At 38.4% G+C, this 13,206-nt stretch overlaps 1 protein-coding gene across 1 annotated transcript; it reads left to right on the top strand.

Moving 5' to 3' along the window:
* The first annotated feature begins 1,576 nt into the window (after positions 1–1,576).
* On the top strand, positions 1,577–8,941 carry LOC139738148 (neurotrypsin-like). Its single transcript, XM_071648810.1, has 5 exons — positions 1,577–1,614; positions 4,738–4,976; positions 6,315–6,644; positions 7,341–7,661; positions 8,805–8,941. The coding sequence occupies exons 1-5, from the start codon at positions 1,577–1,579 to the stop codon at positions 8,939–8,941; spliced, it is 1,065 nt and encodes a 354-aa protein (XP_071504911.1).
* The last annotated feature ends 4,265 nt before the right edge of the window (positions 8,942–13,206 follow it).

The raw sequence follows: 13,206 nt of genomic DNA, 5'->3' as shown, positions 1-13,206 counted from the left end.
GAATTTATTTTTTTTACAAAAAAAAAATAAGTAAATCAGTGAAAGTATTGCAATCGAAATCATGGTTCTCTACAAAACTGGAAATCGTTTCATTTAAACTATTATAACATTATTTGACTTCATCATACTGTCAATTTAAATGGATGATTATATCAGGTACAGTATCAGGGTTCGCGACTAGCGTCGCACGGTCGTTTCACGGTCTACATAGAATAATCGGGAATACAGACTGCCTTCAAACGGATTTTGAACGATTCATATCAGAACTGTTTTTTAATGACAAAGAAACACACACGTCTGCATCACCCCATGACTATGCGGTGAAAAAAACGTCAAATCAAATCATATCAATTACTGTGTTCATACAATATATCAAATCCTATATTAGCTAATTCCTTTCAATTTTACAAACAACTTTTCATTAGATTCTCATAATATATGTGAATATTACATCACTTTATGATTATATTGTCTAGAGTACATATTCGTATCTAATTATATTCAATGAGAAATCAAAGAACGTAACAGTGGAATATTTGCATGGACAGAAAAAAACTGACAAAAAAATGAGATTTTAATAGTGAAATGTATGAGAAACCATAATGAACACCTTACATGCTTGATGGGCTACTCTGACCAGTCTGTCCAGCGGGCCGGTGTTCCTCCACTTCTGGCAGGTTTTCTTGTTTGGAGGATGACTTTTGTGCCTACTATCTTGATCCTGGTGGACAGACCGTTGTTTTTACGGATGTTGTATGCTACTGTTGCAAGTTTCCCTCTCTCGCGTTTCATCATCGGTGGCAAGTCGGTACGGATCGACACACGGCTGGAGGCAAGTGGGACCGGGGACGCGTCACTGCCAGGTGGTGAAGGTTGCTTGCGCTGTTGCAGACGATGGTCGTAGGCATACAGCAGGTTGTCTCGGTCCAGCATGCGAGCGAATCTGACGATTATTGCAGGCGGTTGGGGCTCCGAGGCTGAAGTACTACGGGTCGATGTGGGTAAGCGATGGACATTGATGAGCGGTATGGACGAGGCATCCTTCTTGGGGATGTTCAGGAAGCTGCAGAAAACTTCGACGACGGTTTCATGGATGTTTTCATTCGGTTTCGTTGGAACACCGTAAATGAGCAGGTTCTGTTTTCTATCATGGATCTCACTCAAGGTAAGTTTTTCGTTCAGCTCTGCTATCTTGCTATCGATGAGGTCACGAAGCTGAGGAACAGTGGCCTTCTCTACTGTGTCTAGCCGGTCAGAGGTGTGTGTTAAGCCAGTTTCCAAATCCGAAACAGTCTTTTTTGTGTCTTTCAGATCAGATTTAAGAAGAGCGATTTCGTTCACCACTGAATCAAGTTTGGAATTTACCTGTGTCGTAAAGTTGGCGAACATTTCCTTCATCTCCTTCATAAACGTGAGGAGCTCTGGTGGCGGAATAGGGGCAGCAGTAGGCTGGTCGTTGATTTCTAGCAGAGACGCGTCACTTATGGTTGATGAAGTAGACGTGTCGGTAGGCGATGCGCCACCCGAAAAGCCCGTGGCGCCTCCCGTGGCGCCTCCCGTCGCTCCTTTTCTCAACATGGCGCCATGTGTACTAGAGCTCCTGGAAGGATTTTGGTTCGTCTCCTTTCTCATTGCAAATGACGAATTCAGGTTTTTTTGGCTTGTCTGTGGGCGAAAATTGTAATCTTTTCTCCTCACGTCCATATTGAACTGCAAATAGCACAAAATGTCGCGTATTTCGACAAAAAGTTGATATGGATTTCGGGAGCTCACTCAAAATGCTGCCGCTAGTCTGACATCACGTCTGACATCACCTCAATCGGACATTATGACATATCATGACATATTATGACATTATGACATTATGACATTATGACATTATGACATTATGACATTATGACATTATGACATTATATTATGACATTATGACATTATGACATTATGACATATCATAATCGGACATTATGATATGTACTGTCTTATAGATCATGATACAATAAATAGTAAATCGCCTTACTGATCACGCAGTAATTTTCAATGTCTTAATGTATGACAAAAACCGAGGACACGCGTTGACCAGCTTACCGTATCAAGGGCGGAGATGGTTCTGAACACAAGTTTGTATTGGCTTAGGCAAAAATAACTCTGACGCTAGTGTCAATAAATCTGGAATACACTGTTTGCAGACATTTTACAGCACCTGAAACTGGTCTAGAAATTTGTTTTCAAATACACGTACATCAACAATTTCAAGCAACAATCCAAAAGCGGACATGAAGTAACCGATGACCGACGTCACCAGAAAAGTACACACACACACACACACACACACACACACACACATATATAGATATTATATATATATATATATATATATATATATATATATATATATACATATATATATATGTATATATATATATATATACATATATATGTATATATATATACATATATATATGTATATATATATATATATTAGATATAAAAAAAAATATATATATACATAACAGAGAGAGAGAAAGAGGCGCTGCTGCCATTGCAAAGCTCAAAACTACGATTCTTTGTTGTCTATACCGCATTTATTTCACACTAAAGAAAATGCTTGCTCTTGAGAGTCAGCAATTTTCAAGTATTATCAGTCGTATCAAAGAGCAAATAAATTTCTCGAATTACACTTATGACGTCATAATATATTCATTTAAGTGATCGTATAGCGTTATATTGCATTCTGGACAAATATGAAAATTTGTTATACGCCATCTCAAAATTTAGCAAATAAGCGCGAGGATGAAAGGAGATTACACACACACACACACACACACACACACACACACACAGAAGCTTTTTTGTCCCTTTATACGCATTCGTTCCACTTTTGTCTCCTCGGAGTCCGAAGTCCATTTTGCGTAGGGAAATCATGTACATATAAAGGTATATTTGATGGCTCCGTCAGCATATCATCTTGGTGAAATTGGTCCATTACATCTGAGCATCCTCTTGACACCAGTGAAAGAGAACATACAGCTTTCTTGCAGAGCATTATTTTACGCTGACCCATCAGCATTCGAGCGGAGCATTTTGACACCGAAATCATGCGGAAATTTGTCACATTTTTCGTTTTGCTAAAAGCAGTCCTTGCTTCTTATGGTAAGTATACGTGGTTGTTGTCTACACTGCGAGCAGGAATGTCCACGCTGGTATCTGTAGTAAAGTGGCGTTGTGGGCATAACGCTTTCCATTATCAGTTATCCTGGTAATAACGTCTAGGTCTACCGAACCCTTCGAGAAAAGCAACGGCATACACAAAACACTTTCTTTGTTTGCATTCAAGTAAATTAAATTTCAATTTATTTCCCATCATCAATTGTGTAATAAGTTTTCCTAACAGCAATTATTTCAAGTTGCTAAAAGATAGAAAAACAGCCACAACGGACGAAGGATTTACTTACGTTTAGGTTGACACACTCGGAGATATAAAGTATGTATGTATGTATGTATGTATGTATGTATGTATGTATGTATGTATTGATCATATATATATTGGATCAATTCAGATATAGCTGAACAACATATGTGCAAGTAATATTTAAGCATGAATAATGGTAAGAAAACATAAAGTATAATCAAACAACGTGTGTACATGCAGGGCGAGGCGTTCCGTGCGGGAATATTTTGTGTGTATAATGTCGTGAGCGTGTTTCATGTCTGTTGAGCATGTAGCGGTGAACTAGACGAATATGTTGGGATTAATATGGGTACTATATGAATACACTTAACTATGTCGTTACATCTCATTCAATTTATATTTCGACTGCAACATGCAATGATAAGCTATGCTACTTGCCATAACACATTATTAAACGCAAAATATCAGAAAAAACATGAGTGAAATAATGCATGATAGACATTTATTATACATGATATTGGCTGAATGTGATAAATCATCATCATTGTTGTTGTTGTTGTTGTTGTTGTTGTTGTTGCAGTTGTTGGTATTGCTTGAAATCTCGGGAGAGCACTTCAATAGTCTTACAGGGTTTCTCAATTTTCTGATGAACATATATCAATTATAGTGATATCTTCATTAAAATGTAATGTACTGTAAACAAATTTCTACAGAAAATGAATTTGATGAATCATGGGAAGGCACTTTGATCTAGGGAAACATGGCACATGAAATGAGTGTCAAGACAATCATCCACAAATTGCATATTGAATCATAATGATTTGCGTTTAAATCGCCAATATAATGATTGGTAACTTCTTCTCTGCATGTAAATTACACAAATCGTCAAGGAAATGCTTCATACAAAGTGTGTCTAGTTTGCATTGAACCTATGAACCTCTAACCAAGCTCCGAGGGTCATAGCATGGAGTAGAGATCCCTTGGGGCAATGATACCCATAATTTCCCTAGAAACTTTTTTATTTTGGCCAAAAATGCTCTTATCCCACATCATACTGTTCGCATTTAATAGTTATCACATGATCACACCTCTCTCTCTCTCTCTCACTTACCCTTAGAGCAGACGATTCTTATGCATAATTATATTATAGCATTCAAGTATATATTATAGCGACGTGCTTTCATGTAAACACGTTTCGATACGAATTTGTGCGCTGCATTTGAAATTATTGTCTTTTTAGAGGGTAATGTTCGTCTCGTGGGTGGACATGTAAGTCATGAGGGGCGAGTCGAAGTTTACCATAACTCCCAGTGGGCTACGGTCTGTAGCGAGGGCTGGGTTCTTCAGAATGCGGCCGTAGTGTGCCGACAGCTCGGCTTCCCAGAGGCCCTGACTGCAACAGACAACGCCTTCTTCGGTGAAGGAAACTCTTCGCAGGCTATCATAAAAGTGGAAGTCTGTTTGGGATCCGAGAGCGAGCTTCTGGAGTGCATCTATTCAGAGCTGGATTCCTACTCGTTGTGTGGACACAGTCAGGATGCAGGAGTTGTTTGTAGTGATGGCATAGGTGGGTAGTACAAAATTTACTTCGTTTAAACAAATTATGTTCCTTTCTGGAGTTCCATTTGACCTGAGCAACATGATTTGGGAAAGATGGCATGGATGAGGTAAAAGGGAAGAAATACTTTTGAAACAGCCGATAAATCCGATCGAATAAGATACTACAAGAATCAGTAGTCTGTGAAGAATTGCAAGGATTGTTCAAAGATAAATCTTCTGCCTTTAGTTGACAATTATGCTGTCGAAGGTGTTTTAAGACATAAAACGTAATTTCGCTATTGCATGCCTTGATCAAGATTGCACGTATTCCAAAGTAGAGACATCACAAAATCGCTTGTACTGGAGGTGCATCCATACTCTGCTTAATCGTGTGCACGAACGGCATATCAACTCTCTGTAACATCACGATTTTATGTTCGTTCTGATGACTACCAGCTGGGAGAAAGCACATGGAATGTTCCATCCAATTATACAGTATGTCCCAAAAAAAAAAATACAATCGGATTTTGCATTGATAACTTCCAGTATGATTAAACTGTCTGAATGCTATTTCAGGGTCTAAAGACATAACATCTTACCTATATTTTGCAGAAAACCCCATTGAGATTGGTTAAGTGGTCACAGAGAAATGTGAATCATTTTGAATCATGCCGTGGATATGATTCTTCCAAGTTTAGCATTTGGATGCTCTTGGAACTGCATATTAATGTGTGAACACAATGGACAGAACTTGGAGGGAAGATATTCCTGACATGATCTACAAAATTCTTCATTTCTCTTTGACCACTGAAGCAAATCGGATGGGGTTTTCTGCAAGACGTGGGTAATAAGTTATAGTTTTATACCCTGAAAATGTATTTGAATTGATTCACTATTTTAAAGTTATCTTTGCGGAGCGTCCCGTTGTATTTTTTTTTTTTTTTTGGGGGGGGGACATACGGTATAGTGCCTAGAAAAAGTTCAAGGCCTATAGTAGGTTAGAAGATTGGTATGTCCCCAACAATGAAAGTTACGATGTGTGATATCGTACCATCTGAGAATGTTCTACCCATTAGAGAACATGACCAATACACATGATTACGTTTATGCAATCGCTAGCTGTCACTGATGAGTAACTCAATAATGATGCCACGTTCATGTCAATAATGCATGTTATAGTCCTACATAAATCGTACTTTTAGTATACACTAAAACTGCCGTTTTAGTACAGCATGTAAACGATATCTTCATTAAATATATATATATATATATATATATATATATATATATATATATATTTCATCCCTGTTTTTCCTCTCTCCTTCTTTAATCAATGATCTTCTTCCGCCTGACTGTCTTTCCGTAGATTTTGAAGGAGAACTTCGGTTGGCTGGCGGGGTGACCCCAAGGCGAGGAAGAGTTGAGATCTACCATGGGGGTGTGTGGGGGACAATTTGCGACAATGTACGGTGGCACAGGGCAGAAGATATGGTGGCCTGTCGTCAGCTCGGCTTTGATGGCGTCACTAACGATTTTGTGTCAAGCACATTTGGACTGCAGGAAAGAACTAACCTCCTCTCAGATGTCGATTGCACCGGATATGAATCTCGCATCCAAGATTGTCCTCAGAGCATCTGGAGAAGCACCTGTTCTAGTGGACGTGAGGTGCACATCGCATGCAGCGGTGGTCCGTATGGTACGTACAGATGTGAGGAAAATCATTGAGTTTGTGCAACTGTTTCTGTTTTTGTGCTTGTTTCAGCGTGTCAGTGACATACACGTAGAAACAAAAACACACACCACACACAGTAGACCATGTACGTGCCTATATGGGCATTAATCTTTTTTTTTTGTACGTAAGGATAAACCTGTTATGAAATATAAAGGAACATGTACTTCTAGGAGGAATTCAAAGTTTATTAATTTTGATGAAATTGGTTTTGAAATGGCTGATATATCAAAAACAAAGCTATCCTGATAAAATGTGCCTGGGATCCTTTTATTATGATAGCTTTGTTTTACTTTGCTTTGGATATCTCAGCCATTTCAAAACAAATTTTGATCAAATAGACTTTGAATTTCTCTTAGAATTGTATGCTCTTTTTCATAAAGTGGTTTCTAAAGTATCTCGCAAAAAGTTAAAAACTGAATCCTCACCTCAACCAGTGCTTTACCATCCTTTTAAGCTCCTACCATCATGGCGGTCTGATTTTATTTTTTTTTTTTAGTCCACTTGTGCGTGCTGTGGATATGTACTTGAAAGATCTAAGACACGGTGAAGTTATATTGTAATGTCACTTACCAGCCATCACGAAGACGCTATAATGCAACATACAAACTGACACGACTGTACGTTTCACAAAAGGAATATCTTTCAAATGTCCTTCTGCAGCTCAAGAACACGACGTTCGTCTGGTGGACGGGCCATCACCACAGGCTGGTCGGGTCGAGATCTTCCACGAAAACTCATGGGGCACGATCTGCGACAACACCTGGTCGTCAACCGAGGCCGAAGTCGTATGCCAGCAGCTGGGCTACGACGCTGTCGCTGTGCCATTGGAGTATTTCGAACCGGGTGATGGCGCTATTCACGTTAGCAACTTGTCGTGCAGCGGTCAAGAGTCTACTTTGGCCAGTTGCCTAAACGTCAATTTTGGCAGCACTGGCTGCGACCACACCGAGGACGTTGGGGTTCGCTGCGAGTTCGCTTACGGTAGGTCTTCCGATTCTGTCTCATACCTGTATAATGTCTTGGACTAGCCAGAGTCCTATTTCTCTTTTATACCGAAGGTACTCCACAAAATGATAACAAATTATGGAATATCTTTATAACTTCAGGAACATTCCTTTTATATCGTGCGAGGTGCCATTGTAAAGGTTTTTATCTTACTCTTCTATTCTGATGATGTACTTACTTGAAAATGCTCAAAAAATGGCGCTTTCACCATTTTGCTATCAAAGTCTGCATATCTGCCTGCTTTCCTGTGAAACTTTGAATTCGTAATGCTATATTATGCTATACACAAATAAAAACGTAAATTATGGAAATAACATCGAACACCTCTACGGCAGAAGTGTGTGCTGGTGAGCACGACTAAGTAGGGCTGCCTTTCCGTGGTCTGTTTTCAAGACTCTATCCTTGTCAAAATCATTTGCTCCTTCTTTATATGGTTGTCTTTATTCCAACAATATTCAAATCAATATGCTTTAAGTATCGAGATCTTACATCTGATTACCTCCTTGGCTGTGATCGTGACTGGTTTTGTATGTTCCAGAACGATAAAGATTATCTTAGCGCTCGGAATCAAGTAGCGCTTGTTACTATATCCATTCTCCAGCATGCAAGTTTGTTTTTAAGTGTCAGATAATACCTACTTCATTTTGTGCAAAGATTCCCTACTAGAAAGAACACAGTGTCCCGCAGTGTGAACAGAGTGGGAAGTCTCTTCACACTGTTAAATTCAAGGGTTTTAACATTGTGAACACATTGCGAATCATCAATTTACACTGTGAAAAAGAATACAACAATGTGAACTCTCTGTGAAAAAACACTCCACAGTGTGAAATTATCTTCGCATTGTTTAATTCGAGCGTTTTCACAAGGCCGACTATGCAAACACATTATGAAGACACTGTATATTGGACTATTGTTTGGCCATGGAGCTACAATACACAAAACAAATGATTTTCTTTCTGTTTTTCAGAAGAGATTCAACGTTAGTAGATGATTTACTCATCACCTGCCACGATTTTAATTCTTTTCGCCAAATTTTCGGAACGGATAATATTTATGTTTTCCACGAGTGATTACAGTGAGGTCATCAGCTTTGGTTCTTGTTGTTTTCTATTTTTATAGGTTACTCTGGACTCTCAGCGTGGGAGGTGGTGGGAATAGCGTTTGGCTTGTTGGTATTCTGTTCGGTAGTCTCTTGTGTTGCGGCTCTAATCGTAAAGACGAAAAAACCACATGGTATCCAGCAGCTGCAGGAGTAGCGCCATAAGTACAGTGGCGCAATGTATCCCAACGGCACCCACCACAACAGCGCCCTCTGTGACTTTGAACCCGACTAATCCTCAGTGATACCAAACCATTCGCATACGGTAGCACATCCACACTAACAGTCGGTGAATTATCCACAACCACCTCCGAACTACGCTTCTGCAGCGGTAGATCTGCGACGAAAAGGTTTTTCACCAATAAATTCTACAGTAAATAAATGGACAGCAGACACAAGCTTGAGGAAAAAAAAAAGTGAAAACGGTCTTTCCTCGAGACACCATTCCGTATTTTTCAATTTACACACTCTCATAAGGGACTTTCTTGGTATTACAGAGGCTGTGCCTTATTTTTTAATGGTTTTAACCTATTTTGAGGGTGCTAAATGCGAATATTGATGATGCAAATTATATTGCATCCTCGAGTGTTTTGAGATTTTCACGATAGCCCCAGGCAATTGAAATTCACATTTATCATTTCCTTAGAAATGGTGGAAAACTGAAAAGATTTGATATTCTCATCTTATTTCAAGGCTAAATCGAGAGTGCTGAATTTGAATCTGGAAGAGGTACAGTAACTCTTACATCCATGAGCGTTTTGAGCTATTAAGATGACCGCCAAAACGGCGAACAAATATCCTGAAGATCTCAAAACCCTCAAGGATGCAAAGTTGCGTTCAACAGATTCGGATTCAGCACCCTCAAAAGACGGCCAAACCATCAAATCTTTTCAATCTTTCCATCTTTTAAATGGGAAAAATATATGGAAATGTCAATCTTTGGCGGCCATCTTGAATATCTCCAAATCCTCAAAGATGCAAAAGTTCTATCATTAAGATTAGGATTCAGCTCGCTCAAAGTAAGTTAAAAGTATATTTTCAATACCAGAATCACATCCTAGCATGCCAGTATCAAGAACGCATCCACAGAGGGGATCTATCACTTGGTCCACTCCTACTTCGTCCAATAGTCATTTAGTCTCAAACCACATGGTCTAATCCCGTTTCGTCTACAACCAGTTCGTCTCAAGACCATTTAGTCTATTTGCCACTTTAATACGTTCATTGCCAGTTAGTTTATACTTTCAGATGGGCTTCGCCCATTTCTTCTAATACCTATAGTTTATTAGACAAAAGTGGGAAAAAGTGCAAGGAGAGAAAATTGCAATTAGACCATCTGGTCATTGGCCGAAATGATAATTAGCCAAACTAGGTTTTAGACCAAGTGGGAAGTGGACCAAACGGGAATTAGACAAAATTGGCAGTACACTAAATTAGTTTAGCCGTAGTGGCTTTAGTTTCAACTCGATTCTAGGACGAATGACATTGGACGACATTAAAAACTCTGGGATCTTGCGATGGAGCTATGACGTCTTAACGTTCACGTCTTGAAGTGAAATTTGAAATGGGTTCAAACTATAGGTGGACACGAATATTGGATAGAAACAATTTGGCACTATTAAAAGAAGAAGAAGAAGAAGAAGAAGAAGAAGAAGAAGAAGAAGAAGAAGAAGAATGACGACCATTAAATACAATCGAGAAAAAAAAACCTTATTGATTTCAAACCCGTTTCTCCTTTTGGTTAAAAAAAAAATCCCTGTCATCTAATGTGAAAAGTGCAGGTTCAAATCACGTGCAGGTTGACTTTCGCATAGATTGAGGAAACCGTCATAAAATTAGACAGAAAGTAAGACATCAAAATGAATTAAAAGAAAATCATACTGTGTTTGAAATTATGTAATAATGATGAATCTTAGGAGGACTCTGATGGTCATAGGTGCTAAATTATTGTCAAACGATGACTTTATCAATTATTTTATGTACAATCAATAAGGAAAGTTGAGAAGAGGACACATAAAGCTCCTCACATAATCTGTGTATGTTATGTATAATCGTCAGTAGTACTGACTTATGAAAAACGTGAACATTCTACCTCTCTTCGGCCTATTTTGATGTAATTTTACGGTGTCTGTCTTTTTTTTAAATGAAAGTTACATAAAATCAAATGAAGCTTTCATTTTATCATTTCTGATATTGAGCTTCTTTGTCGCTTCAAGTAACGTTTACCTCTATAATAATTGTTTCGTATAAAATACGAAATTTAATTGTTGCTCTTGTTTGTTTGCAGCAATACTTTGTATTTATTACTGAGTATTCAGTCGGCTTTTGTCAGAAGTTACCTTACTGATTTTGTGTGTTAATGCATAATACAAGCGCAGAAACATTTGTAAATGTAGAAAGTGCAATAGGAATATTATGACCAGCCCTAAGCTGCGTTTACACCATGTTCCCGGCGACCACGGCAGCCCAGTGTTCAAGCCACCTTGGACAAAACGGGATGGACTTGAAACAGCGCCTTGAGACGGGATAGGCAAACGCGACAGGGCGTGATTGCCGTGGATGTCGTGTCAGATTTTTAGACTGTCAGAAGAAAAAAGTGCTACGGCAGTCCCGGTGCTAATGAGGAATCTTGTATGCGGCGATAAAACGGGATGAACGTAACAAAACGGGGCGACACGTAATAGGCCGTAACAAAACTTTGAGACTGTCCGTATCGGGACGCGACTGAAAATGTTGGTAGTCTAGCCTGACCAGACATCAGTTCCATGTTAAAGCATTGTCTGACAAGTTGGCTGCATTTTTAAGTATGCCTATCATTTAGTATAAATTTAACTTGCTACTTTCACTGAAGGAAATACACAATATCACTCAGATAATATTCCAACTCAATGATTTATTTTATATCTCAGTCACGTCTTAACAGTTGTTGCCTATTTTATCATTCACTTTCTCGGGCTGAAAAATAGATTCCTATAATGGATAACATTCCTTTTGCACACAATTAGAATAATATTATGGTTGCAAACCTTTATTGATATCCATTCTCTCTTCTCTCTATTTCAGGTATCCCCTTTTCTGTCCACTGTATTTATCTCAGAATTATTCCTATGTTAACATTGATGCGTTAGAATTGGCGTTAAGTTTATTGTACATAATGATAATAACTAGTTTTTATATAGCGCATTAAATTCAGACTTAATCAGAATTTAAATGCGCTTTACACAGACTATTTATATAACATGTACAAAGGCTTTAGGCTGAAGCATTGTTTTTTTCTGCCGTTGCTCCTTCAACTCCAATTAGAAATTCTACATATGTTTTTTATACACAATGTTACTCCAAGGTCGCCATCCCAGTCAAGCACACTACCTATTAATAATGGCCTTCTGCAATTATTCTACCTCGAAATATGTACGTGTATATGTTTACGTAGAATGCTATTTCGTTTGTATATTTGTATGTCTATTCATGGGTAATGTTAGTTATCATTGATTTTGTCATAGTAAAGTTTAGTAAAGTTCAGTTGTCAGTGATCAATTACTTTTTATCATTATTGTAAAAGTGGACAAATAAGATCACTGAAACTTTATTGTATGTACAGGCATATTGATGATTAAGTATGTAAATGGAGATATGTGAATTAATGTGCATAATAATCATACAGAAAATCGAAACGAGAGATTGTTAAAAATGTTCACGTGATATAGGCCCAGAGTGCCAAACTATAACGTGGTTGCAATATCTGGAGAATTTGTGAGCACTAATTTAATATGAAGAACAGGGGGAAAAGTTCGCTTTTAATGCAAATAATACACCATGATTGAATATTGTGCAGAATTTATGTTTTGATTGTATTCATTTGATTGTCTGCGTGATCGTGTGTTCCTTTCCAAGAGTGAGTGGTATGTGTGATTTGTCACGGTGGAGGGGGGGGGGGGGTGGTATAGTAGCAAGTTACAGAGCCAAACACAGGCAAAATATGACACCTTAGCATTAGACAGAACATAAAGCATTGTGACCTTCAGGTAGAATTCCCATCATTATCAACGCAATAAGATGTAAAATGTATTGATGGGACATGTGCAGCTGTATACAAGAAAAATGAGATAGGCCTACTGCAAGACAGTATGACAAAGTTGTGACGAAGGCAACGTCAAAAACTATCACGCAGAGCCGTAACAATAAGGAGATAGGTATAGGAAACAACCGGAACATTTAGTCATTTTTTTTTAACAGTTGAAGTAAAAAACGAAAAAAAAAAAGAGACATGCTTGTTATAGACCTGATACTACGTGATAACCGTGCATGGTGAGAATCCAATTAATTTTGTGAGTGGCAAATATTCGTGCAATAGCGCCATCACACGATCTCTGCCTTGCCTAACCCGGTAAATTTTGAATTTGTAGTTGTCTGCAGTGTTTT

Source organism: Diadema antillarum, unplaced genomic scaffold, assembly GCF_040938485.1.
Source record: "Diadema antillarum isolate AM-2024a unplaced genomic scaffold, OU_Dant_1.0 seq00000725_RagTag, whole genome shotgun sequence".
In the NCBI taxonomy this organism is placed as follows: domain Eukaryota; kingdom Metazoa; phylum Echinodermata; class Echinoidea; order Diadematoida; family Diadematidae; genus Diadema; species Diadema antillarum.
This window is presented reverse-complemented; position numbering and strand designations above follow the sequence as displayed.

Coding starts and splice junctions, on each gene's coding strand:
- LOC139738148 (XM_071648810.1), top strand. CDS start 1,577: ATGGCGCCATGTGTACTAGAGCTCCTGGAAGGATTTTG. Junction 1,615..4,737: donor GAGCTCCTGGAAGGATTTTG/GTTCGTCTCCTT, acceptor TACGGTCTGTAG/CGAGGGCTGGGTTCTTCAGA. Junction 6,645..7,340: donor ATGCAGCGGTGGTCCGTATG/GTACGTACAGAT, acceptor GTCCTTCTGCAG/CTCAAGAACACGACGTTCGT.